General features: G+C 47.2%; 1 protein-coding gene across 10 annotated transcripts in view; it reads left to right on the top strand.

Annotated features, from left to right (window-relative positions):
• EML1 (EMAP like 1) overlaps positions 1 to 23,121 on the top strand; it is a 171,534-nt gene that overhangs the window by 76,497 nt on the left and 71,916 nt on the right. For 2 of the 10 annotated variants that reach the window (XM_077323660.1, XM_077323658.1), the window contains exon 1: positions 8,109 to 8,397. The exons of 6 other annotated variants lie outside the window; for them this stretch is intronic. In XM_077323660.1, coding sequence (XP_077179775.1) covers positions 8,328 to 8,397 — 70 coding nt within the window. In that variant the 5' untranslated portion in view covers positions 8,109 to 8,327. Of the gene's footprint in view, positions 1 to 8,105; positions 8,398 to 23,121 lie in introns of those variants that run through there. 2 more of the 10 variants (XM_077323656.1, XM_077323659.1) reach the window with 2 other exon arrangements.

Genomic DNA, 23,121 nt, shown 5'->3' on the forward strand with positions numbered 1-23,121 from the left:
ACATTCCAGATTTTCAAGTTCCACCAAACATTTCTTTTCAAGCCTACTTTACAACAGCCCTTTGGGAAAGATTGTATATTGCTAGATAGGAAAGTTCCCAGGCCGCACCCACATCTGTGCCATTTTCCTCCTACCAGTCCGTCATGGCTACCATCATCCCTGCTGGAAGACTAGTTGATGGCTCTAAAAACACACACACACATTAATTGCTATAGCACTGTAGCAATTAGATTTTTTTTAATTTCAAAAAGGTCTGTTTTACATGCAAAAGGTCCAAGGCCCAGCCCCTGGCCACAAATGAAAGACCCCAACTTGAGATAGTGTTAAGTCAGAAAATTCCTGGATATTGAGGGGCAAGGCAGAGCCTGAGGAGGGCAGGGTTGGGGGGAGGGGAACCACAACAGAGTATAATGCCATAGAAGAAGAATTGGTTCTTATATACCACTTTTCTCTACCAGAAGGCATCTCAAAGTGGCTTACAACTGCCTTCCCTTCCTCTTTCCACAACTGACACCCTGTGAGGGAGGTGAGGCTGAGAGAGCTCTGACAAAAACTGCTCTGTGAGAACAGCACTATCAGTGCTGTGGCAAGCCCAAGATCACCCAGCTGGCTGCATGTGAGGGAGCAGGAAATCAAACCCGGCACACCAGATTAGAACTCCACACTCCTAACCATGACACCCCCCTCCAAACCAATCATTTCCCCCATTTTCTTCATCATCTGGAGATAAATTGTTATCGTGGGACACCTCCAGGATAGCTCAATGGGTGGCTACTAATAATGGTAACTAAAGCAAACACTGTTATTCAGAGGCAGTGCTAGGAGGCACCATGAGTGGAAGGTCTTGGCCTCTATGCCGCGTTGTTGGCCCTCCATAGTAACCTTGAGTCTAAGTCAATATCAGGAAGAATATGTCTAGTTTTGTTATTGGGTGAAAAATGATGGTGTGTATACTTTACTTTGCCAAGGATCATAGGAATAAACAAAACACTGCAAAAATTTGTGTGCGCCTATTTGCATTTGCAAATATTATGTTGCGTGCAAAGTTCAAAAACCCACAGATTAGAATAAGTGGCATGCTGGTATTGTTTTCAATGACATGCTTTCTATCTGAGCTCTAAGTCCACCCTTGATGATGTTAGCCCTTCAGTTGTGTCTGACTTTTGGTGATCCTCTGGCTCAGCTTTCTCCATGTCTTCCAATCTATCACCACTTCTGTTAGTTGTGTAATGCCCTGGCCAGTGCCCATTTTGAGCATATCTAACCACTGTGTTCTTTTTTGGCCTGGTTTCCTTTTCCCACTGACCAATCTCCTAGCATAATTGCTTCTCTGTTGAGTTGGATCGCATGATATGGCCAAAGTAAGTGAGCCAGAGTTTTGTGATTCTGCGTTCCAATGATAATCCACCTTAATTCTGAAGAGAAAGGGAAGGTGATAAATACAATAAATAATATCTATAATATTAATAAGCATACATGCCAGTTAGGGCTTCCACATCTCCAGTAAAGGCAGGGGTTTCCTGCTACCAGGCCCTGGGTCACCCCCAGCCAGCAAACAGCTGGCCAGCAGGGGGATTTACCAGAAGCTAAAGAAAGGCCCAGGTCTTATCAAAGGCCCAGGTGTTGCACAGGAAGTGATGCAAACATGGCAGTGTAATCTGGGTGATGCTCTGGTATTTTGTAAAATATATCCTAATTCACCAAGTGATAGACTTATCCTCCATTAATCTATCTATCTAAATCCCCCTTCTTTTAAAGCTGTCAATTCCTGTGGCCATCACTAAATCATCTGGCAGTGGATTCCACATTTTAATCACTCCCTGTGTAAAGAAGTATTTCCTTTTGTCCATCCTGATTGAATTACATAAGTAGAAGAAAAGGCAGAAAAGGCAAGATGATACATCTAATGAACAGTACAATAGAGTCTACTCAATCCCATCAGCTTTGTGAAAGCAGCCTCGTGAACCATTTCATTATGCCATCCCCTTCATAAAAATACCCTTTGATGAAAGATCCAGTGGAACTGCAGCTGACAGACTTGAATGTTATTCTTGAGAGATGCAGCCTGAGTTCAGTCACCACCTGCCTGCCATTTTGTCTTCTTGTAAGATGGAATTTCTGATATTAGTCAACCAGCTGGCCTCTATTTGCATTCAACGTTTTGTTGCCCAAATGCCAAACCACCCCAAACTTCCTCCTCCCAAAATGAGAGTCGAGCTGGTCTGTGTCACAGGTGTTTTGTGGAATTAATATTTCATGAATTTTGTCATGCACAGACCGTATCCTTTTCATGGACTGTCAAAAGGGTAACTGGTTAGAAGCAGAAGTATTTTGGCTCCCTGCACAGGTATCGTTTTTGAAACTCTCTAGGAAGAACGGATGGCTTAAAACCCTAATGAAAGTTTGCTTGTTTTGAAGTTAGCCTCTTAGGATTAAGGCGGAGTATACAAATATACTGAAAATCAGATGGAGATTTAATACTTGTAACAAACAGGAACCTAGAAAGTTTCTGAGAATTGTTTGTTTGCATTGGTGGAATATAAGTATATACATCAATGTGTCACCTAGTTGAAAAGAGATTTCTACCCAACTCAATAAATGTCAAATGCTTCCTTAGAAACACCTGGATTCTGTCTGACATCATCATCATCATCATCATCATTATTATTTAATTTATATCCTGCCTCCCCCCGAAGGGTCGAGGCAGGTCACATAAAACCGATCCCCTAAAACAATAAAAGCGCAATAAAACATAATACAATTAATTACAAAAGTTAAGACAAGAATGGCGGCAAGATTCAGTATAACTAAGCCAATACCACAACCCACTAAGAAGGGAAGGAGGGGGCAGATGACAGACGCCACCCTCACATTTGTGAGGGGGGCTAGATCTTCTTGCTGTCCGGCCTCAACCGAAAGCCTGGCGGAAGCCTTCCTGGCGGAAGCCTTCCGTCTTGCAGGCTCTGCGGAATGATGACAATTCCCGTAGAGCCCGCAGCTCTTCCGGGAGCTCATTCCACCAGGTCGGGGCCAGGACCGAAAAGGCCCTGGCCCTGGTCGAGGCCAGGCGAGCTTCCTTGGGACCGGGAATGATCTACACTCTTATCTGCAGTGTAGGAAGGTATGGAATAGCCCTAGCCCCAGAGTAGCTGTATCTTGTCAGAGCTTGAAAGCTTAATATGTGCTTTAAATTTCCTTAATATGTGCTTGTGGGCAAATAGAAGCACTTGCAGGAATAGTTAACTGCAGAGTCCAGGTGTATGACTGTAGATTCTGTGTGACATTTTAGGTTGGGGTCCCCAGTGGGTGTACCCACTGATACCTTTTCTGGCACCGACGAAGTATTTTTTTAAGTGGGTTGAACCAAGGAAAGCTTTAGCCCAAGTGGGCTTTTGATTGGCCACTGGAAATTGGTTGTGGAGAGTTTTATAAAGTTGCTTCAGCAGCAACTGCCATCACAGCAAAAGGATCTGTACTGCATGATTAAAAGTGAATGCAAAAACAATATTTTTAAGTGATATGTTTGTTTTCAGGCTTCTGCTTGGCATGTTGAAGAGCTACTAAGAACCAACTCTTCTTCTTCTTCTTCTTCTTCTTCTTCTTCTTCTTCTTCTTCTTCTACTGTTGGAGATATATATGACCTCACTTCATAACGTTCTGTGGTTGACGCTGCCTCTCGAGGCAGCCATTTTGTGGTTGCGTCCATGTCAAAAATCCATAAGTGCTCACAGGCTCAAAAAGGTCGGGGACCCTTGTTATAGGGTGTCAGAAGCAGCTTTCTAATTACTTTCCCATGTTGGTGATTTTTGTATATCTCACGTCAAGTGTCTGAACAGGGCATCTGTGTAGAAAGCCACACTGAATAGGTCATTTTCAGTGCATTACAGAAAAGAAAATCCATCAACCTCTTATCTGAAATAATGTATTTTAGTGGGGTTGTGCGGGGGAATGCCCTGCAGAATCAGGATTATCTCATCCACTTGTCTTTAATGTACTTTAAATTGTAAGATCAGCATAACTTGTGAAGTATTTTGGCCACCATCATTACAAAAGACATTGATGGAAATCTTAAAGAGTTTATCATTGTCTTCTTGAACAGATTTCTGTCTTTTATTAAAAATGAATGTTGCTTTTGCTTTCCATTAAAATATTGCCTTAGGGCTGCAGCCCAACATTGTGACTAAGCCCAGCCTTAGTGCACATTTGCTGGCTTAAGCAATTTGTGGATTGTATTGTTCAGCTTCTCAGTGTATTGCAAATATTCATCTGGATGAAGTAACAAGTAAGGCCAGTCACAAATTTTGTAAGAGAGAGGCAGGAACATGCCAAGTGGCCTAAAAGTTTTATTTGGAGTCCTGACATTTGACCCCAAAGGATTGGGAAATCATTAGAACGGTGATTTTAAATCTTTCCAGACCTGGGATCCATTGAACTGCAAACATACAATGTCTGAGTCATGTGACAGGAAGAGAGAAGAACGGGGTAGACAGGTCCCTCAGAACAACCAGGGATGGTTAGGGGTGAACCTACTGGGAGTGGGGAGGGACACCAAAAATAAATGTGATGTGCCCATGTGACCCAGAAGTGACATGGGCAAGTTGGGACATCAGGGAGTGATACTCTGGTTTTAGAGCAAAAAAAATCTATGGTAGAATTAACTTCTACCATAGAGTTCTGCCTCAAAACCAAAGCATTGCCCCCCAACATCCCCGTTCAACTTCTGGCTCATGTAGGCACATCATGTTAATTTCCAGCATTCTTCCCTGTTGGGGAGGGGCAATGGAAGAGAAGTGAGGCCCCCCCACCAGAGGATCTGGCATCCCCAGAGGAGAATAAGAGTTACTATTTCAAGGCCTGCTAAGGCCAAGATGGTGGGCAGCAGACCAGGGCCTAGTCTGCACACAATAGATAATGCACTTTCAGTGCACTTTAGAAGTAGATTTTCCTTTCCGCCCAGGAAAATCCAGCTGTGAAAGCACATTGAAAGTGCATTACCCTATGTGGGCCTAGGATAGCCTGGGAAGTTGGGCAGGAAATACCTGAAGATTTTGGAGAAGAAACCTGGGGAGGGCACGGTTACAGGAAGGGAACAAAGTTTACATCAGGTGGCACTTTTATTATCAGCAAAACTTATTTCTGGGAATAAGCCCGTAAAAGTTCATGCCCAGAAATAAGCTTTGTTGGTCTTAAAGGTGCCACTGTTCTGTCGCTTCAGTCCAACATGGCTACCCACCTGAATCTCTATGGATCAGGGGCTCAGTTCCACCCAACATGTCACATGCTGCCAAGATGGAATAGTTCCACTCTTCTAGTAATGTGGATAAATTAAAGTGTATTCAGTGGCAATGAATCTGAAGGCTGATTTAATGGCAATAAATCTGACAGCTGTGATCCTGTGCCCACACTGAGTGGTGTAATCCAGTGGAGGGAATTTCCGAGTAAGCATGCATAGAATGACAGTGTTTACTTTTTGCAAAGGACTTGAAGACCCTGGAGGTCCCTTCCAACTCTGTGACTCTATGATTCAAGTGTGAAGCTCTGATTTTATGTAGATAGCTAAGTATATATTGTTACTCTATTATAGATTAAGAAAATCACTGGTAGTGTGGCAGGATTCTTTTTAGTTCATTTGTACCTCACTATTCTGTGCAAAGTGGCTTATGACGTTCTCCATTGTATCCGTGTTATACCCCTATGAGGGAGATTAGGCTGAAGGTCATCCACAAAGTTTTCATACATTCGAACCTGGGTCTCCCAGACCTGGCATTCTAACCTCTGCCCCAGCTAGCTCTCAAATGTGGGGAAAGGTGCATGCTAAGGAGGCTGAGCATAAGGAAATGTCAAGGATGTGGGTAGGATCTTTAAACAGCAGGAAAATGCACGCTATTCCTTCTGGAAGACTTGCTGACATGCTTGGTTCTTTAAAATAAAACAACACACACCTGTAGAAAAGCAGGTCTGGAAGACAGCATTTTGCAAATGGGGGAAACCTGGAAACAGGATGGTTCAATTGCATGGAAGCTGTAGTCCAAGGGCTGATTTACAAGCCCAGGGAGACAAAAACTTCCCAATGGAAGCAATTTATCAATCAGAAGAACCCTTTCCTGTATCCATAATAAAGAGAGAGTAATCTTCAGACCCAGCTCTGGCGAGGCATCTCTGACACTTAAAGATCTGCCTGCAAACGAGTCATCGGCATTTGGAAAGGGAATCCACACCCGCTAATTTGTGAGTTTGGGGGTGAGTGTAGGAGAAGGTGCGCCTAATCTAACCCCACGCCTCTCGGGTTAGCGGGTTCCAATGCCGGCGACTCTTCTGAAGCCTTTTTAAAAATACTCTATATAGCAATCCAGCCTCCCTGGTGCGACTCCACCCAGCTCCTCCTCCCAATTGGCATGCCTTCAGCTTCCCCGCCTCCAGAAGCGGGTGGTTCGACAGCCCGAATGGGCGGCTGCATTCCTCTCCGGATTTGTTTTGCTTTCTCTTGTCACTCGTTGCTCGCCTGTTCCTCGCTCTTTCCATACCATACTCGAAATCCGGCGGATGTGATTTCTCCTTTCAGTTTCTTTCCTCCTCCTTTCAGGCGCCTTTCCAAATAGTCCCAAAGAACCCTCTCGCGATCCTCAGCTCCCCTGCCGGTATTTTGAAAGGAGGAATGCCGGATGGCTGGGAAGAGGTTAAATTCGGGGCTGCAGAGCCAGGGTTTGGGGGCCTAACTTCTTGCTGGAGCTTTCAAACCTTGCGAGGTTAAATGCACGGAAACCTAAAGAGATGCCGGGCTTGGTTCGGGAGCAGCATTCCCATTCCAGAGGATTTTGGGCGGGTCTTGATTGTAGGTTTCCTATAAAGGCGCTCTGCACATGCTTAGGAACGCTGTTTTCAATTTTCTCGAGTTCACACGTTCCGGCCGAGAGAGACAGATTTCGAATCTGTTAAATCTAATTAGGCTTTGAAGTAGGGTGTTTGGTTCAGTTTTTCCGGGTACCAGCCCGGTAATGAAATTCACTGGGTAACCTGGGCCCCCGGACTTTCTGCGAGTTTAACCTACCTCACAGGATTGTTGCGGGGAGTCGCTTTTCTGGACGCCCTGGGGAAAGGGTGGGATCAAACATGTTTTAGAAACCGCGTGTCTCCAAATTAGCGAGCCAGTCCCTTTGCAGGTTGCAAACCAGAGTGACGCCCTTCTAATGCCACCGAAGTCAGTCGCTTTGGAAAGGTGTGAGTTCGTTTAGGACTGCGCTGTTAAGAGCCGGCCTTTTTTGGTACTTCGATGCAAACCTCACTTTCCCTCGACAGCACAAATCATGCAAAAGCCGAGCAGGCACGGTATTTATCAAGTTATGTGTTTCTTTTTTTGCCCGCATCCTTCACGCGTTTGGAGGGCTGTTTGGAAGGGCCGAGCCTGCCCGCATTCCAGAGATTACCATCTCACTTCTGCTCCATCCTTGCACCCACCCACCCCAAATTTCTTTGCACCAGAGAACGCTTGGTTCTTCACCCCGCCCTGGGTCTGTGTGTGTGTGTGTGGGGAGACCCCAATGCATTCCAATGGTGGCTTTCCTTTTTCCCCCTTCGAAGGACCCTTTTTTGTGTGTGTTGTGCTTTGCTCCCTGGTCGACAGATGGATCTCCCACACACCCATTGTTCCTAGGGACAAGCGGCGTCTCTCCCGCCCCCCCCCCCTGCCTTTTCTCCTCTTTGGGGCGAGTGATTAATAGTCCAGTGTGGGGCAAGGCAGTGTCTTATCTCCCCAGCGCCATACCACCTCTTTAAAAACACAACGCCCGCATCCCTGCTCCCCCGCCCCAGTCCCTGGAGGATGCCATCCATCTCCCTCCAGAGCCATGCCCGCCGCCTTCGCTGGCATCCTAAATTTAGAGAGCCAAAGCAGTGACATCACCACCCACCCTCTGCAGAGAGAGAGAGAGAGGGCGGGAAAAAAAAGGTCTCAGGCAGGAGCATCCCTATTCCCACTGCCTGCCTGCCTGCTTGCCCCCAAGACTGGGGGGCGTCTGTGAGCCCACTCCTCTGCCCCTCCCCAATCTCCCCCCCCCGCGCACCCATTTCTCTTCCCACTCCCCTTCGGAGGAGGAGGAGGAGGAGGCGGCCGCCCCAGCCGCGGCGGAGTGAGTGCGTTGCCATGGCAACTGGCCGAGGCAGGCAGCAGGCCGGCCCCAGCTCGGCTCGCCTCAGTGTGCGGGGGTGAGAGCGAGGGAGCCGGGCGCGCGAGAGAGCGGAGCTGCCGGCGCTCGAGGGCCGGCGGAAGGAGTCGGACCAGGGGCCGAAAGAAAGCCCGGGCGGGGGCAGGCAGGCAGGCAGGCTCCGGGATGATGGAGGACGGCTTCTCCAGTTACAGCAGCCTCTACGACACCTCCTCGCTCCTGCAGTTCTGCAACGGTAAGGAGGAGAGCAAAGTCCGCCGCCGCCGCCGTCCCCCCAAATGCAGAGGGTGAGGTGGGGTGCGGGGGTAGACCCTCTGAGGGGGTCGAGCGAGGCGCCTCGGCCACTCTCCGCAGGCGGCTTGTTTGCAAGTGAGGCGCGGGTGCAGCGCCAAGTTGGCGAGGAAGGAGCCTCCGCCTGGTTTTCGGTGGAAGCGCGGACGAGGCAGGCAGGGCCTTTTGCGGGCGCCTCCACTGAAGGGGGCTTGGAGAAAGCGGAGGACCGTGTGTGTGTGTGTGGGGCGGGCGAGCACTAGTTCGCTTTGGCTGACAGCGGGGCGGTGGGGGGCATGGCTGGTCTGGCGACGTGCGAGGAAGCTGAGGGACTGCTGGGTTGGGTTGGGCTGAACTGCCCCCCTCCTCTCCTGCCTCTGGGTTGCAGGAATGCGCCGCCGTGGGTCGCGCCGGGAGTGGGGAGGAAAGGGAAGCCTCGCTCGTGTGCACGGAGGCAGCTAATGCTGCTGTCTGGGCGTGGGGCGGCCACCGCCGCTGGGTTTGCTCGAAGCCTGGTTTTTATCATTTTTGCAGGCGTTTTTGGTTTTGAATGAGGGGAGAAAAAAAAGGAAGCCTTGGCAGTTTCTCAGGAATGTGGATTTGGGAATCTTTTTTTTTAAATATATATATGTGTGGATATCTGATGTTCTGTGTACTTCTGGTAATGCTTCTGACAGAGTAGTGTGGAAGTTTTATGGTTCCTTGGGAGGCTGGGGTTTTTTTTGTTTTTTTTAGAGTAAGCCACAGTCTGTGTGGGAAGGGAGGGGAGAAAGCTGCCTCTTTTTCTTCTTTTTTAGTTCTTCAGTTTCTGGCCTGTTTTGTCAGGATTTGGTTAACTCACCTGATGGGCTCGGATGGCAGCCTGACAAACTGATGCTTAATTGGCAGTAGTTTTATGGCTAAAGTGAAGGGGGGGTCACTTCTGTAACAAGGATTGATATTGGTTAACTGGATATATAGTAGCACGACCTAAGGGTATGGATTGCCAATAGGACAACATGAAGGGGATCATTTCATTTAAAGGAAACTATAAAGAAGTTGTCTTCAGTCTAATAATACCTCAGCATTCTAAGGGTACTGGATTTACCTTTTAAGTATTGTAATTATTCTGATTGTCAACTGTATTAGTATCTCAAAACTTTTAATGCAGTATGACAAAGCTTTTATCTTTAGATAAACTCTAACATCTGATGAAAGGGTGGGGTAGTGTCAAGTGTGAAATGCCCTGTCTGCATTCTATGTTATTAGATTTCTGAATTTTGCATTAAATTAGAGAACAGGGAGGTCACTGTTCTCCTAAATCAGACACAAAGGATGAGGTTCTATCAATCAATGTTTAGATTATGGGCAAGACAGCCTTGTCTGTAATGTATCCCAGCTCTGTTGCTGAGCAGAATTGCTGGATTGCATGCCTTTTTGTCATTACTGATGGTGATATATTATGAGCGGTAATAATTGTGGATGAAACTGCCTGCTTTCCTGCAAGATTTGTAGGCATTTTGCTGCGATAATAGCAGACTTAGTGGAGCACATTAGCTAATGAGCATTTCTGATGTATCATTCTTCATGTCTGTGGCTTTCTTTGCGCACCGGCTGCCAGAGTATTCATGCACGCCCTTCTCACATGCGTTGGGTTTCTACAGGATTAGCTGGCTTGATAAGATGTGGTAGAACTGGACCCACAGTTACTTCCCTGAGGAGATCAGATAATAGAGATGTGTAGTTTCTGGCCCATGAGGAAACAAAATTAAGGGGAACCTGTTACAGAGCTGGTTTTGAGAGAGTAAGGGTGGCTTCATAACCCAGTAGGAACTTTTGGAATGTGTCTCAATCATAGAGAATGGTGTGAAAGAAGGTGAAAAGGGATGAATGGAGATCAGATTAAGACATTTTGGGGGACGTGAAGAGACAAGTTTGACTGGAGGCCCTGTGAAGATTGAAAAAAATTGGGGCAATTCTTTAGCATATATGTTTAGTTTAGCTGATGCAGGAAATGCAGTTAAAATTTACTAGAATGAACTGGATAGGTGAAACTGTTGACTATGAAAAAAGAACATTAATATTGAGCAGGTTAATCTTTACATGAAGCAGGTCTCTGCTGAGGAGTATAAATTTTCAAAATAAATAATCTGCAGTGCTGAGACATGGAGACACATGTTGCTGAAATGTTCTTTAATGGCAAGGATTTTGGATTCTGGAATTACCTGAACTAATGGGCAAGGTGGAAGAAGCTGTATTTAAGATTTATGTTTTCAGGCATTCATCGATTTTTTTGCATGCTTAAAAGGGACAGGCTTGCATTCTCTCCAAGGGGGTCCCAAAGTGGCCGACATTGCTCTTCTTCTATTTCATCTAAACCAGTGGTCCCCAACCTTTCTGAGGCTGGGGACCGGCAGGGCAACTGCCCCGCCCACGCATCGCGCATGCGTGGCGGTTGCGCATGCTCATATGGCCCACGCACGGCCGAAATTGCGCGTGCGCGATTTCGGCCACGCATGGTGCATGTATGCATGCGCGGCCCTGATTCCCTCTCCCCGCCCTCCGGCAGTAAGAAGCTTCCTGGGCCGCAAGCTTGTGGCCTGGGAAGTTTTTTACTGCGGGGGAGGCGCGGCCTGGCGCCATGGCCTTCACGGCCCGGCACCGGGCCGCGGCCCGCAGGTTGGGGACCACTGATCTAAACAACTGCCTTGCAAGGTAGATTGAGATAGAGCATTTGTCTGTCTGGAACAATGGAAAAGAGCGAGATTGGCATGGTGGGACAAGAGGCAGAGCTGAACTGAGAAACCCCAGATAAAAAAACAATTCATATACAATCATGAACAATGGATCTTCACGTCATGGGTCAGTTTCGGTTTAATTTCTGTGAAAGAACACTTGCATAATTTTATGGTTGGGGGTCACCACAACGTGAGGAACTGTATAAAAGGAACTGTATAAAAGGGTCGCGGCATTAGAAAGGTTGAGAACCACTGGCTTAAAGCATCCATAATAATAAATTGCATTATAGGGTACTTGCAACACTGCTCTTTCCTGTCAGCATCAACTCACAGCTATATACCAAAAGCGGCAATGTTTTGCGCTGTTACTGGCAGGGCATAGCACGATTACTGTTGTAGTTGTGGAGATGTGTGCATTTTAATACTGTGGATTTGTTTCTCATAGTCTACAATCTCTGGTAGTTGACTCCTCTGCTGGTTTCTGTCCAATCCAAGTTTGAATCTGAGTGGAAATGCTGCAGCACAAAAACATTACAGGCATCTTGTCTGTTTACCAGTGTTCTGGTTTAGTCCTTTTGATATGATGAGGATCCACTTGAAAGTGCATTGTTTCAGTCCCTGTTCCCAGTATAGTTTATCCTGTTAGTCTCTCTACAAGGAAATAGTCTTTCATATCCATTTGGAGGGACATACTAGGAATGCCTGTTGCCCCTGCATGCAGAATATAGAAGAAGAAGAGTTGGTTCTTATATGTTGCTTTTCTCTACCCGAAGGAGTCTCAAAGCTGTTTACAGTCACCTTCCCTTCCCTCTCCCCACAACAGACACTCTGTGAGGTGGGTGAGGCTGAGAAAGCCCTGATATCACTGCTCAGTCAGAACAGCTTCATCAGTGCTGTGGCGAGCACAAGGTCACCCAGCTGGCTGCATGTGGAGAAGGAGCGGGGAATGAATTCCAGCTCGCCAGATTGAAGTCCGCACTCCTAACCACTACACTGTATATAATCTTTGGCCCCTTTCTATTCCAGATTACATACCTAATTTGCAGAGACAACGAAGCTACTGACAGTATATAAACCAAACCAGTAAAGATATCACAATATCAAAACATAATAAAACAATTCCGGTTCCATATTTATGTGTGTAGGTTTTCTGAGATCTTCTGCGGCCCATGGAACTCATTGAGTTTTGTAGCCTTGTGAATTCTTGCACTTTAAATGCTCTTTTTAACTTTTGTAAATTTGAGTTTTGATCAATACACCTGTCACATCAGAGAGTCAGCTGGTGGTCTGTAATAACCTCTGATGTCCAGGGCTATAAAAGACTGGTGTAACATCTCCGTACACGCACACACTTGCCTGTTCCATGATATACCAACTGCATTGTTCATGAGCAACCAAGGAATTCCTCTTCTGCTACAGCATAAAGAAATCCTAGAAGTCAGCAATATTTAGTCTTCAGCATGAGTTCATCCTCAGGTGAAAGGGAGGCTGCCTGCAAATCATAAGCAACTAGCAAAAATAGTCCATTGTAATTTAAATACAATGGGTACTAGCCTTCTCTCCCCGTGCCCCGGGCAGGCCTGCCGAGGCCCGGAAAGGCCTCAGTGGGCCTTCTTTGGGCAGGGGAGAGCACTGGCGGAGACCCACCTCCCCCCCCTCCACATTCCGGCCAAGGCCTAGAAAGGCCACAGAGGCCTTCTCATGGCAGGGGAGAGTGCTGGCAGGGGTCACAGCTTTCCCCACACACCCCACATGCTGGCGAGGCCAGGGCTTGCCTCCCTTCCCTCCCAGGCCTTGGTCTCAGCTGTGGTTCCAGGCCCTCCTCCCTCCTCCCAGCTCATAGTCACTGGCTGCCTTATCTCTTGCAGGCAGTTGAGTGGAGTGGGCTGGCAATGGAGGGGGAAGTGGCCAGGGGCAAGGCAGCCTACCTGTTGGACGGCTGGTCAATCCGGTACGCGATGAAACCCAACTCCTCCCTCCATCCCTGTCTGTCTTTATTTATGGTACAGATTATAAATTAAACCGAGGGGCGAGGAAAGACAAGAAGGGAAAATTTTTCTTTAAGAGTTTAAATTCTTTCCCCGTAAGTCAAACACGTACAGTTTGTGCCCTCAACCTACTGTGGCACCTGAAATCATTCTTCCTTTTCCATAACAGTAGAACTTGATGGCACTTGATGAAGCTGATGGGTAATAAATCCAGGGTGGACAAACTAAGCAGTGAATCATTATAGTGTGGAATTCACTGCCTGTGGATATAAATATGACCACTAATATGAGTGCCTGTCGAAAGAGATTAGACAGATTCATTGAGAATAGATCAGTGGTGACTTGCTATGATGCCTAAATGGTACTTCCATGTTCAGGTGAAGTATACTGCTGAATCTGAGGTTTTGTTGGAAGGGCAACAATGTTTGGCCTCTGGGCTCCTAGTTGTGGTCCTGGGGCATTGGATGCTGTGAGAAACAGGATGTTGGACTAGATGAACTGATCAAGCCAGGCTGATCTTAGAAAGATGTTTTATGGAATGATGAGAAAGTCCCTTAAACTAGCGAACAAGAGAATATCAATGCACTAAGCATGCTGGGTACCAAAAACAAAACAAGAGAGGCCCACATCTCATGTCTGCTTGAACCTTCTGATTGAAAGCATTGTGTTTAATTCCAGTGAGGAATAGATAAAAGTACCCTGCATATGATCACAGGCACTAGGGCTGCCAGGATGATCGCATCCCTCTGGCCTTTGGACCCAGTTTCTGCCTGCTACTCAGCTGAGCATCAGTGGCCAAGGGACAGGATCGCCTGCAGGGCTCCCACTGTAAGCAGGCAAATGGGAACTCTGATTATAAAGCCCTAGCATTGAGAAAAGGGGCCAGGACTGCCTCACCTTCACTGATTATAGAATTGATGCTGCCTGCCACACATACTAATCTGTCACCTGTGTACGGTGGACTGCCCGAGATTCAATAAACCTATTTTTTCCACTACCAACCTGGGACTTTAAAGTTGGGGCTGAACGTGAGCAAAGCTTGCAGCTGGTGGAGTTCACGGGCTTGGTGACCACAAAGTGTATAGGCTTGCTAGCTATGGTAAAGAAGGTGCATTTATCAGTTACTGTTTCTCCGAGATTAATATTCCATGAAGTCTGCCATATTTGCTTTTATGTGCATTGCTTCTGCCAGTAAAATGAGGCCACCTCCATGGAAGGCTCTGTTCTAACGCATTTCCCACATGTTGACTGCATTATGTTTAGAGTCTATTGTAGCTTTCCAAAAACAAACACTTTAGGCTAATATTGCACATTCAAATACGGGAATTATTTCCGCAGAAGTTAGTCTCCACCAGGGAGTCTGGTCTTGAAGCTTATAGCATGTAGAGAAAAATCAGTATTTCAGTTATGAATAAAACAACATTCAGAATTGTAAATTAAAGCATTGGATCCTCGCAAGGAAGTCACATTTTTGTCTGATCTTCAATGAGTTATTTAAATATTAATCCCTTCATTATGCCAAGAACTAGAAAATATACTACTTTCCTCCAAAAATAATAAGTAGTAGTCATGAAGGCTGTATATTTTACCTTTCTTGACTTTTAAATTCATCAGGGGTTCGCCAGACTGGTGTAGAGGGAGTTTGGTGTTGAGACACTTTGGTGTAGTGGTTAGGAGTGGGGACTTCTAATCTGGCATGCCAGATTCGATTCTGCACTCCCCCACATGCAACCAGCTGGGTGACCTTGGGCTCACCATGGCACTGATAAAGCTGTTCTGACCGAGCAGTGAAATCAGGGCTCTCTCAGCCTCACCTACCTCACCCACCTGCTGTGGGGAGAGGAAAGAGAAGGCGACTGTAAGCTGCTTTGAGACTCCTCCAGGTAGAAAAAAACCGGCATATAATAACCAACTCTTCTCCTTCCTTCTTCCTCCTCCTCCTTCTTGCATGTCTTATTGCAGGGGTGGCTAAACTGTGGCTTTTCCAATGTCCATGGACTACAATTACCAAGAGTCCCTGCCAGAATGCTGTTTGTAATTTATCAGAAGAAACACACAAGGCATTCCACCAGATCAAGTGGAATAGCACTCTGGCAATTTATGTTTTTGTTTATGTATTGCTGGCTCCAAGCTAGAGTGTGTGTATATATGTATGCCTCCTTTGGCCTGGGATCTTCAACAGATGTTCATCTGGGGACATTAACACTCTTTTGGGGGAAACTGACATGCTTGTTCAATGGGATTGTTCACAGGGCTTGTTCAGGGATTTTCCTCCCCCCCTTCCCCCACCAACTAGAGCTTGGGGTGCTATAGCTGGTGTGCTATGCAGTGCTCCCCAACCTTTTTATCACTGGGGACTGGTCAACGCTTGACAATTTTACTGAGGCCCCGGGGGGGGGGTAGTGTTTTGCCGAGGGACATCACCACCGCCTGAGCCCCTGCTCCACTTGTTTTCCCGCTGGCGGCCCTGACTTCCTGCCGCCTGCTGGGGGCGCTACCAGCAGCAGTGGCGCAGTTCCAGGTCAAGGGGGAGCTCCAGCCATGTACCCTGCTTTTTAATATTTAAGGGAGGCTCAAAGCAGCTTCCCTTCCTCTCCTGACAACAGACTCCCTGTGAGGTAGGTGAGGGTGAGAGCTCTCCCCAACTGAGGGCCAATCAGAGACACACTTCCCTGCCCTCCTGCTCCTCCCGGCACTTTCCATTACAACAAAGAGCCACCAGGAGAAGGTGAGCCATGGGCCTCTGGCCACCCATCCACCTGCCCTTGGCCCCAGTCCCACCTCTCTTCTTGTGTTCCTGCCAGCCGGGAGGCCAAGCAAGTCCCTCTGCCTGTGCTACGCACTGGCCCTGCTAACTCTCCTGAACTCATGGGGGAGGACGGCCAAGCGGGTGTGCTCTGGACTGTCCCTGCTGTTGTCGCCAGCCTCCTGGCTGCTGGGGGAGGTGGCAGGAAGCTGAGTGGGCTTGCTTCATCCTGGCCCCGCCGCTGTTCATGGCCTCCTGGTTGATGACAGGGTATCAATGAGGGTGACTCTGTGCATGTCACTGGTCTCCTGTCTATGGGGTCATGGGGCGGGAAGCCAAGTGGGCACCCTCCGCCCCAGCTCTGCCACTTTCACTAGCCTCTGGACCCATAGGGAGGGTGGAAAAGGTCCTGTATCCTATCCCAGCTGCTCTCACTGGCTTCCTGCCAGCTGGGTTAGCAAGCGCAGTCCACGGCAGGCACACTTCATGCCCACCACACAACTCCAGCCAGCTGCCTGCATGGCAGGAGAGTGGGTGGGCTGCCAGGACCCTCTGCCCATCTTTAAACCAGGCTTCACAACCAGCATTCAGTAATTTGAGAAGTGATTGGTTCTCTGTATTTGGAAAAGTTGTGGAAGGGTAAGGTATAGTTCACTTGTGTCCTTATCATGATATATCTTTTGACAACATTCATGTTTACTGACTCATATAGGAATGACTGGATTCTCTTGTTCTGCTGTGTCGTTCTGCTCTTGTCTTCTGACAAGAAAGGAGAATTGAAAAGCTGGCCATGAAAGACAACCTTCAGAGATGTCTCCAGTATTGCTTTATATATTGTGGGAAAGAATGTTAAAGTTTCTGAGGTAGGCTTCCTGGTAAAATTAGAACTGGGATGTTTTCCAGCTGGGGGCTGGTGTGCGAAGGGGTAAAGGGGGAGGTTAATTGTTTTATGAGTTTTATATGTGGATTGTTGTAATCTACCATGAGCCATCTGTGCTGTAATAAATAAATAAAAATTAACATTTCCAATGCCTTAAATAAACATGATGTGATTTTGTGTGTTTATTTTTATGTATATTTAGTAAATAATTTTGAGAGCCCATATGCGGCCTCCCCTCAGACAGCTACAATGGCTTCCAGTTGAATTCCAGATCAGGTTCAAGGTTTTGCTTTAACCTTTAAGGCCATTTGAGGCCTGGGCTCAACGTACCCAAGTGATTGCCTAACTGACTATATCCCCCTAAAGAGTACTTGGCTACGCTAATATGAACTGGCTGGTGATGGTGATCCCTGGCCCTCAAGTTGTCTGTCTGTCCTCAATCAGGGCCATGGCCTTTTCAGTCCTGGCCCCCACCTGGTAGAATGAGCTCCCAAAAGAGTTGTGACCCTTCCAGTTCCAAAGGGTCTGCAAGAGGCAGCTCTTCCATCAGGAATTTGGTTGGGACCAATGAATGAATGATAGTACACCACCAAAGTTGGCCCCTTCCTACAATAGCCCCCACCTGAAATTAGGGTCAGCATCTTAAGGCGATAGCCTTAAACTTTGGCATCATAATGAAATAGAATTGTACTGTATTTTTAACTGTCTAATTGGTTTTATTATAATATTCGTATGTTTTTAAGCAGTGTTGTAAACCGTCCTGAGCCGACTTGCTTTCAGGGACGGTCATACAAATCCAATTATAAATAAAATAAATCAATAGAATAACAATTATATTTTGAAAATATTTCAGCCAGCTAGTAACAGTAATAAAGCTTCTATAAACCAATATTGATATAGCAACCCAATTTACAAAAGGCCTTCCTAAAAAGTCCAGTTTTACATTGTGGAAGGCATGTGTCTGTGTGCCATACATTTTCTAGTATGTTGTCCCACTAGATATGAGCGGTAGTTGAAAAATTTCTGACCTCGACAGGGACAGAACGTATTTGGCTTATAAAGAAGTGAGTCTTCAAATGACCCTGTTCATCTGTATGGAGCTGACCAAGTTATTGGCTAAACATTAGGAAGAACTTCCAGGCAGTTAGAGTAGTTCCTCAATGAAACAGGCATCCGCGGGAGGTGGTGGCTCTCCTCCTTTGGAGGTTTTTAAGCAGATGGCCATCTGACGGAAATGCTGATTCTGTCACTCACTAGGCAGATTGTGAGAGGGAGGGGGCAGGAAGAAACGAGCCAGTGCTTGGCTCTTATGGCCCTTTCCCAGGATATTGCTGACCACCAGGTTGGCGTTGGGAAAGAATTTTCCTCCAGGCTAGATTGGCCTTTCTCTGGACCTAGACCAGGGCAAGTGGGGTGGGGGAAGGTAGCTGTGAATTTTCTGCATTGTGTAGGGGGGTCTCTTCCAGCTCTGTTTCTAGAGAGTAATGGGAAAGATTGACTTATGGATATGTGTGTCTCAGACCATGAAGACTTTAAGTAATGAGTGACACCTGGATTTGAACCTGGAAACTGTCTGGCAACCAGTTAAGAAATTGCAAAATATATTTTCAAATGGTTTTATTGGTGTTCTACGATCATCTTGACATTTTCTGACAGTAACTTAGCCTCTGCATTTTGCTTACGTTTAGGAATTGCTTCAAGGGCAGGTCCAGATAAAGTGTGCTATAGTAGCTTAGTTTTGAGGTTACTATGGCATAGATCCGAATAGACAGAATGACTTGGTCAGAGTGGGGGAGTCCACCACAGCTCTCTTTTTCTGAAGTTGCTGGGGTCGGTCATAGCGACCACCTGCCCCCTTGATCCCTGTCCCTCTTGGCTTCTCGAGGGGAGCGGAGAGGGGATAGGAGGCCAACTCAGGGATATTATCAACCTTTCCCTGAGTTCCGGGGAATTCCCCGAGCGGCTGAAGGAGGCGGTGGTTCGCCCTCTCCTGAAAAAAACAACGCTGGACCCGCGGGACCCTGCCAACTACCGCCCGGTGTCGCACTTAGCGTTCCTGGGTAAGGTGGTGGAAAGGGCCGCGGCGGACCAGCTCCTAGCTTTCTTGGATGAAACTTCGGCACTCGATCCATATCAGTCTGGCTTCCGCCCTGGCCACGGGGTGGAGATGGTGTTGGTCACCCTGCTGGATGATCTCTGTCGCCAGCTGGATAGAGGCGGGTCAGCCGTGCTGGTCCTTCTGGATCTGTCACCTGCTTTTGACATCGTGGACCATGAGATATTGGTCCACCGCCTCGCCGGTACGGGGATACAGGGTATAGCCTTACGCTGGATACTCTCTTTCCTCCAGAACCGGACCCAGAGGGTTGCGGTGGGTGATGAGCTCTCGCACCCTTATGGACTCCCTTGTGGGGTCCCACAAGGCGCGGTTATCTCCCCTACACTATTCAACCACTTTAAGCGCCCTCTGGCCCAGCTGGTAAGGAGTTTTGGGTTGGGTTGCCATCAGTACGCTGACGACACCCAGCTCTATCTCCTCATGGACAGCCACCCAGACTCTCCCCCGGAACCATTCGCCAGATGTTTGGAAGCGGTGACAGAATGGTTCAAGCAGAGTCGCCTGAAACTCAACCCTTTCAAGATGGAGGTCCTGTGGCTGGGAAGTAGGGGGCGGGAACAGGAAGCTCGTTTACCCACCCTGGCAGTGGCGCATCTTAACATCGCATCCCAGGCCAGAAACTTGGGTGTGACCATTGATGCCTCCCTGACTATGGAGGCGCAGGTCAGGAAAGTAGCCGGCCAGGCATTTTTCCATCTTTGCCAAGCTCGGCTACTAGCGCCCTACCTGTCCCCCGAACACCTGGCCACTGTGATCCATGCAACGGTCACCTCCAGATTAGATTTCTGTAACTCGCTCTACGTGGGCCTATCCTTGTCCCTGATCCGGAAACTCCAGCTAGTGCAAAATGCAGATGCTAGGGTCCTCACCGGCACACCTTGGAGGGCCCACATCCAGCCTGTGCTGAGGCAGCTGCACTGGTTATCAATTGCCGTCCGGATCCGGTTTAAGGTTTTGGTTCTAACCTTTAAAGCTTTACGCGGGCTGGGACCCACATACCTGAGGGACCGCCTATGTCCCCCGCAGAGCTCTGCGAGTGAGAATCTTCTGGTCGTTCCCAGCCCTAGGGAAGCACGCCTAGCCTCGACCAGGGCCAGGGCCTATGCGGTCCTGGCCCCCAACTAGTGTAGAGCAGAGTCTGGATTTCATATGACTTCTTTCTGTACCACCTTATGAGGAGGTCTTATAATGGACTTTGTCAGGGATAGGCCAGGGGTCCGTGAAAGCTCCAGAGGGGTTCCGTGGCCTTTCCCCTTCTGCCTTAATGGATGCAGCCACGTTAGGGAATCACCACTTCCATTACTCCTCCCCTCCTAAGCATGATTGAGTTCTCTCATGGTTCCTGCACCATGGAGGGGGTGGAGCTTACACGCCTATTTCTGCTTTGAACCACCTCCTCCTTCTCCTCCCTCAGTCCTCCTTGAGCCTGCCTGTTAATGCAGGGGGTAATGTCACTTCTGGTGATATTTAACTTCCAGGGGTATAGCAGGGGAAGTGTGACCAGCTGACACCACTTCCAGGGCTCCTTGAAACCTTTGTAGTTCCTTTATATTTGAAAGCTTGCATCACTTAACCATTAACTTTGAGCGCTACGTTGCAGTTACATGCCTTGAAAGGGTGGGTAAAACACAACTTGCATGATGGTATTGCAAGCTGCAAGAAGTAATGTCTGTTCTCTATCCACATTTGGCATTTGTACTTGTGTATCTGCTGTTTGAACGGCATAGTCTTGACCCTCAGCTCTCGTGTTCTTAAATTACCGTATTTGCCGGCGTATAAGACGACTGGGCATATAAGACGACCCCCCAACATTTCCACTCAAAATATAGAGTTTGTTACATTACAGTACTATGGGCAGCTCTGTCTATCCCAACTGAAGTGCACCCAGCATATAGGACGACCCCCCCACTTGGAGGCATGTTTTTCTGGGGGGGAAAGTAGTCTTATACGCCAGCAAATACTGTAAATGTCGAATCCTGGTCTGTCCTCGAACTTTACAGATTTCACCTGGTTTTCCATTGGCCTGCAGGCATTCCCTAACACAAGTATTCCCTAGTGTGAATTTAAAAAAAATGAATTCATAGCTTCTTTTAAAATTGTTATTCTGAATTTTTTCCCATTGTCCTTCCTGCATTTAAAATTAATCTGCCTTTTTGTGTAGTGCTGTTAAACATTGTTTTTTAAATAGCTTTCTGTGAAAGTCTTGATCTGGTTGTCTGTCAGATGCTAATACGAGTTATTTACATGGTGCATATCCTCCAATTGTCTCTTATTTCTGGCCCGTCCCTTACTGTCTTACTCTGTGAGTCGGTGAGATGCTTTTAAGCTGAAAGGTACTGTGGGAGGAATGGATTAATCACTCTGCATTGTCCTGAAGCCCGCCAGTGTATGAGATCATGGATTAATTAGTGGGGAAATAAAAGGAGCAGCATGATGAACGTTGCTGTGTATTCAGAGCACTCTTTGGGAACATATGGACCTCAGCGATGAGCTAAATGTTAAGGACGGTTGCTTTCAGTTGGTAACACAAAAGCCAAGAAAGACTTGTTTCCCTTTCATCCCAGAGTACATCTGAATCACAGACAATTTAGAGGAGGACACTCCAAGATGGATTCGTGACAAGATCTTTATATAACAGTCAGTGATACGGGGAACTTCTCCAAAGTCAGATGTTTCCCCCACTCTTGCTGAGCAGCAAACCTGCCTGCATCCTTTCCGAAGTCCCTGCGAAAGCAAATTTCTTGTGGTGGTGATTGTGACTTCTGGGTAGTTACAATAAAAACGTGTTGCTTGGAGAAATTTTGCATTTGATGGTGGATCTATCTTGTAGCAGTAATGTGGGCTCTCAGAAAGAATAAAGATCTTGTTCATAATAATAATAATTATTAAGATTTTGGTGCCTGTAGATAGGAGATGTGTTAGAGGAGTTGTGCCCTGGCCTGGCTGGCCCAGGCTAGCCCAATCTGGTTAGATCTTGGAAGCTAAGCAGAGTCAGCCCTGGCCAGAATTTGAATGAGAGACCACCAAGAAAGCCCAGGGTTGTTATGCCGACTCAGGCAATGGCAGACCACCTCTGAATGTCTCTTGCAATGAAAACACCATGACGCGTTCCACCACCAGAGGAGCTGTACAGCAGAAGCTCAGGGATGATTTCATGTAGAGGGTGTCGGAATGACGGAAACCTTATCTGTATGTGTCCCAGCCCCTCCAGGTCCTCTTTTAGCATCCTTTCCTCAGCTGTTTTGTTTCACCCCCTAACCAGGCTTATTTCTTTAAGATTTCAAGCCAGGCTGATAGGAAATTATGTGAGTCAGTCTAGTGCTCTGGATATGCTGTATCCAGAATGTATGTTGCTGTATTCCAGTCCTACAGGGTTCCAAATCATATATGTGGTCAGATGTTTGTCGTCCAGGAGATACTAAGCATGGGTGATGGTGTAGGAAATAGTATTCCTGGTTGTAGATGCGCCTTGTGAATTAAGCTAAAGCCCTGGATCTAGGAGTATCTAGGGGTGCAATGTGTGACTATGTTCCTAATGGGCCTGTTGAAAGCCATCATGGGCGCCCACACAAAGAGCCCATCTGCCCCCCCTTCCCAGATGACCATGAATCAAACCATCTTTACAAAACGAACAAGTCACTTCGATTGCTGTGATCATGAATCTTCTGTAGTAATAAAAGAATTGACCTGTCTGTCTATGCTTGTTTATTCATTTATCTATGTGTATTTCACGTTTCTCTCCAATGGGAACCCAAAGCTGTTTGCGTCACTCTCCTCTCTTCCATTTTATCCACACAGGAACCCTGTGTGGTAGGCTAGGCTTTGAGTTTGTGATGGTCCCAAGGTCACCTTGCAAGTTTCTCTGGCAGAGTGGGAATTTGAACCTGGGTCTCCCACAACCACTACTCCATATTGAAAGGAGACTCAAAATTGGCCACTAGTTTTTGGGTGGTTGTGGGAGTTCCACGGCCAAAGCCGAAAGGCATGTGAGGCAAGCCATTGCCACACTGTACTCTTTGCAAGTGAAGTTAAAGGTCTCTGTGGCAGGCTTAACTCAGAAAATAATGTTAGATGTTTGAAAAATGGCCTCTAACCTCAGAATGATGGTGGAAGTTAGTGCCAAAAATGAAGGGAACTGGAGCACCCTGAGCCAGGTTATCTTTACAACAAGGCAACATGTAATAAGAAAGCTTGTCAGCAGTCTCTAATGCTCAGGCCCTCAACTTGTCATGGGAGGTT

This window comes from Paroedura picta, chromosome 2 (genome assembly GCF_049243985.1).
Source record: "Paroedura picta isolate Pp20150507F chromosome 2, Ppicta_v3.0, whole genome shotgun sequence".
Lineage (NCBI taxonomy): Eukaryota > Metazoa > Chordata > Lepidosauria > Squamata > Gekkonidae > Paroedura > Paroedura picta.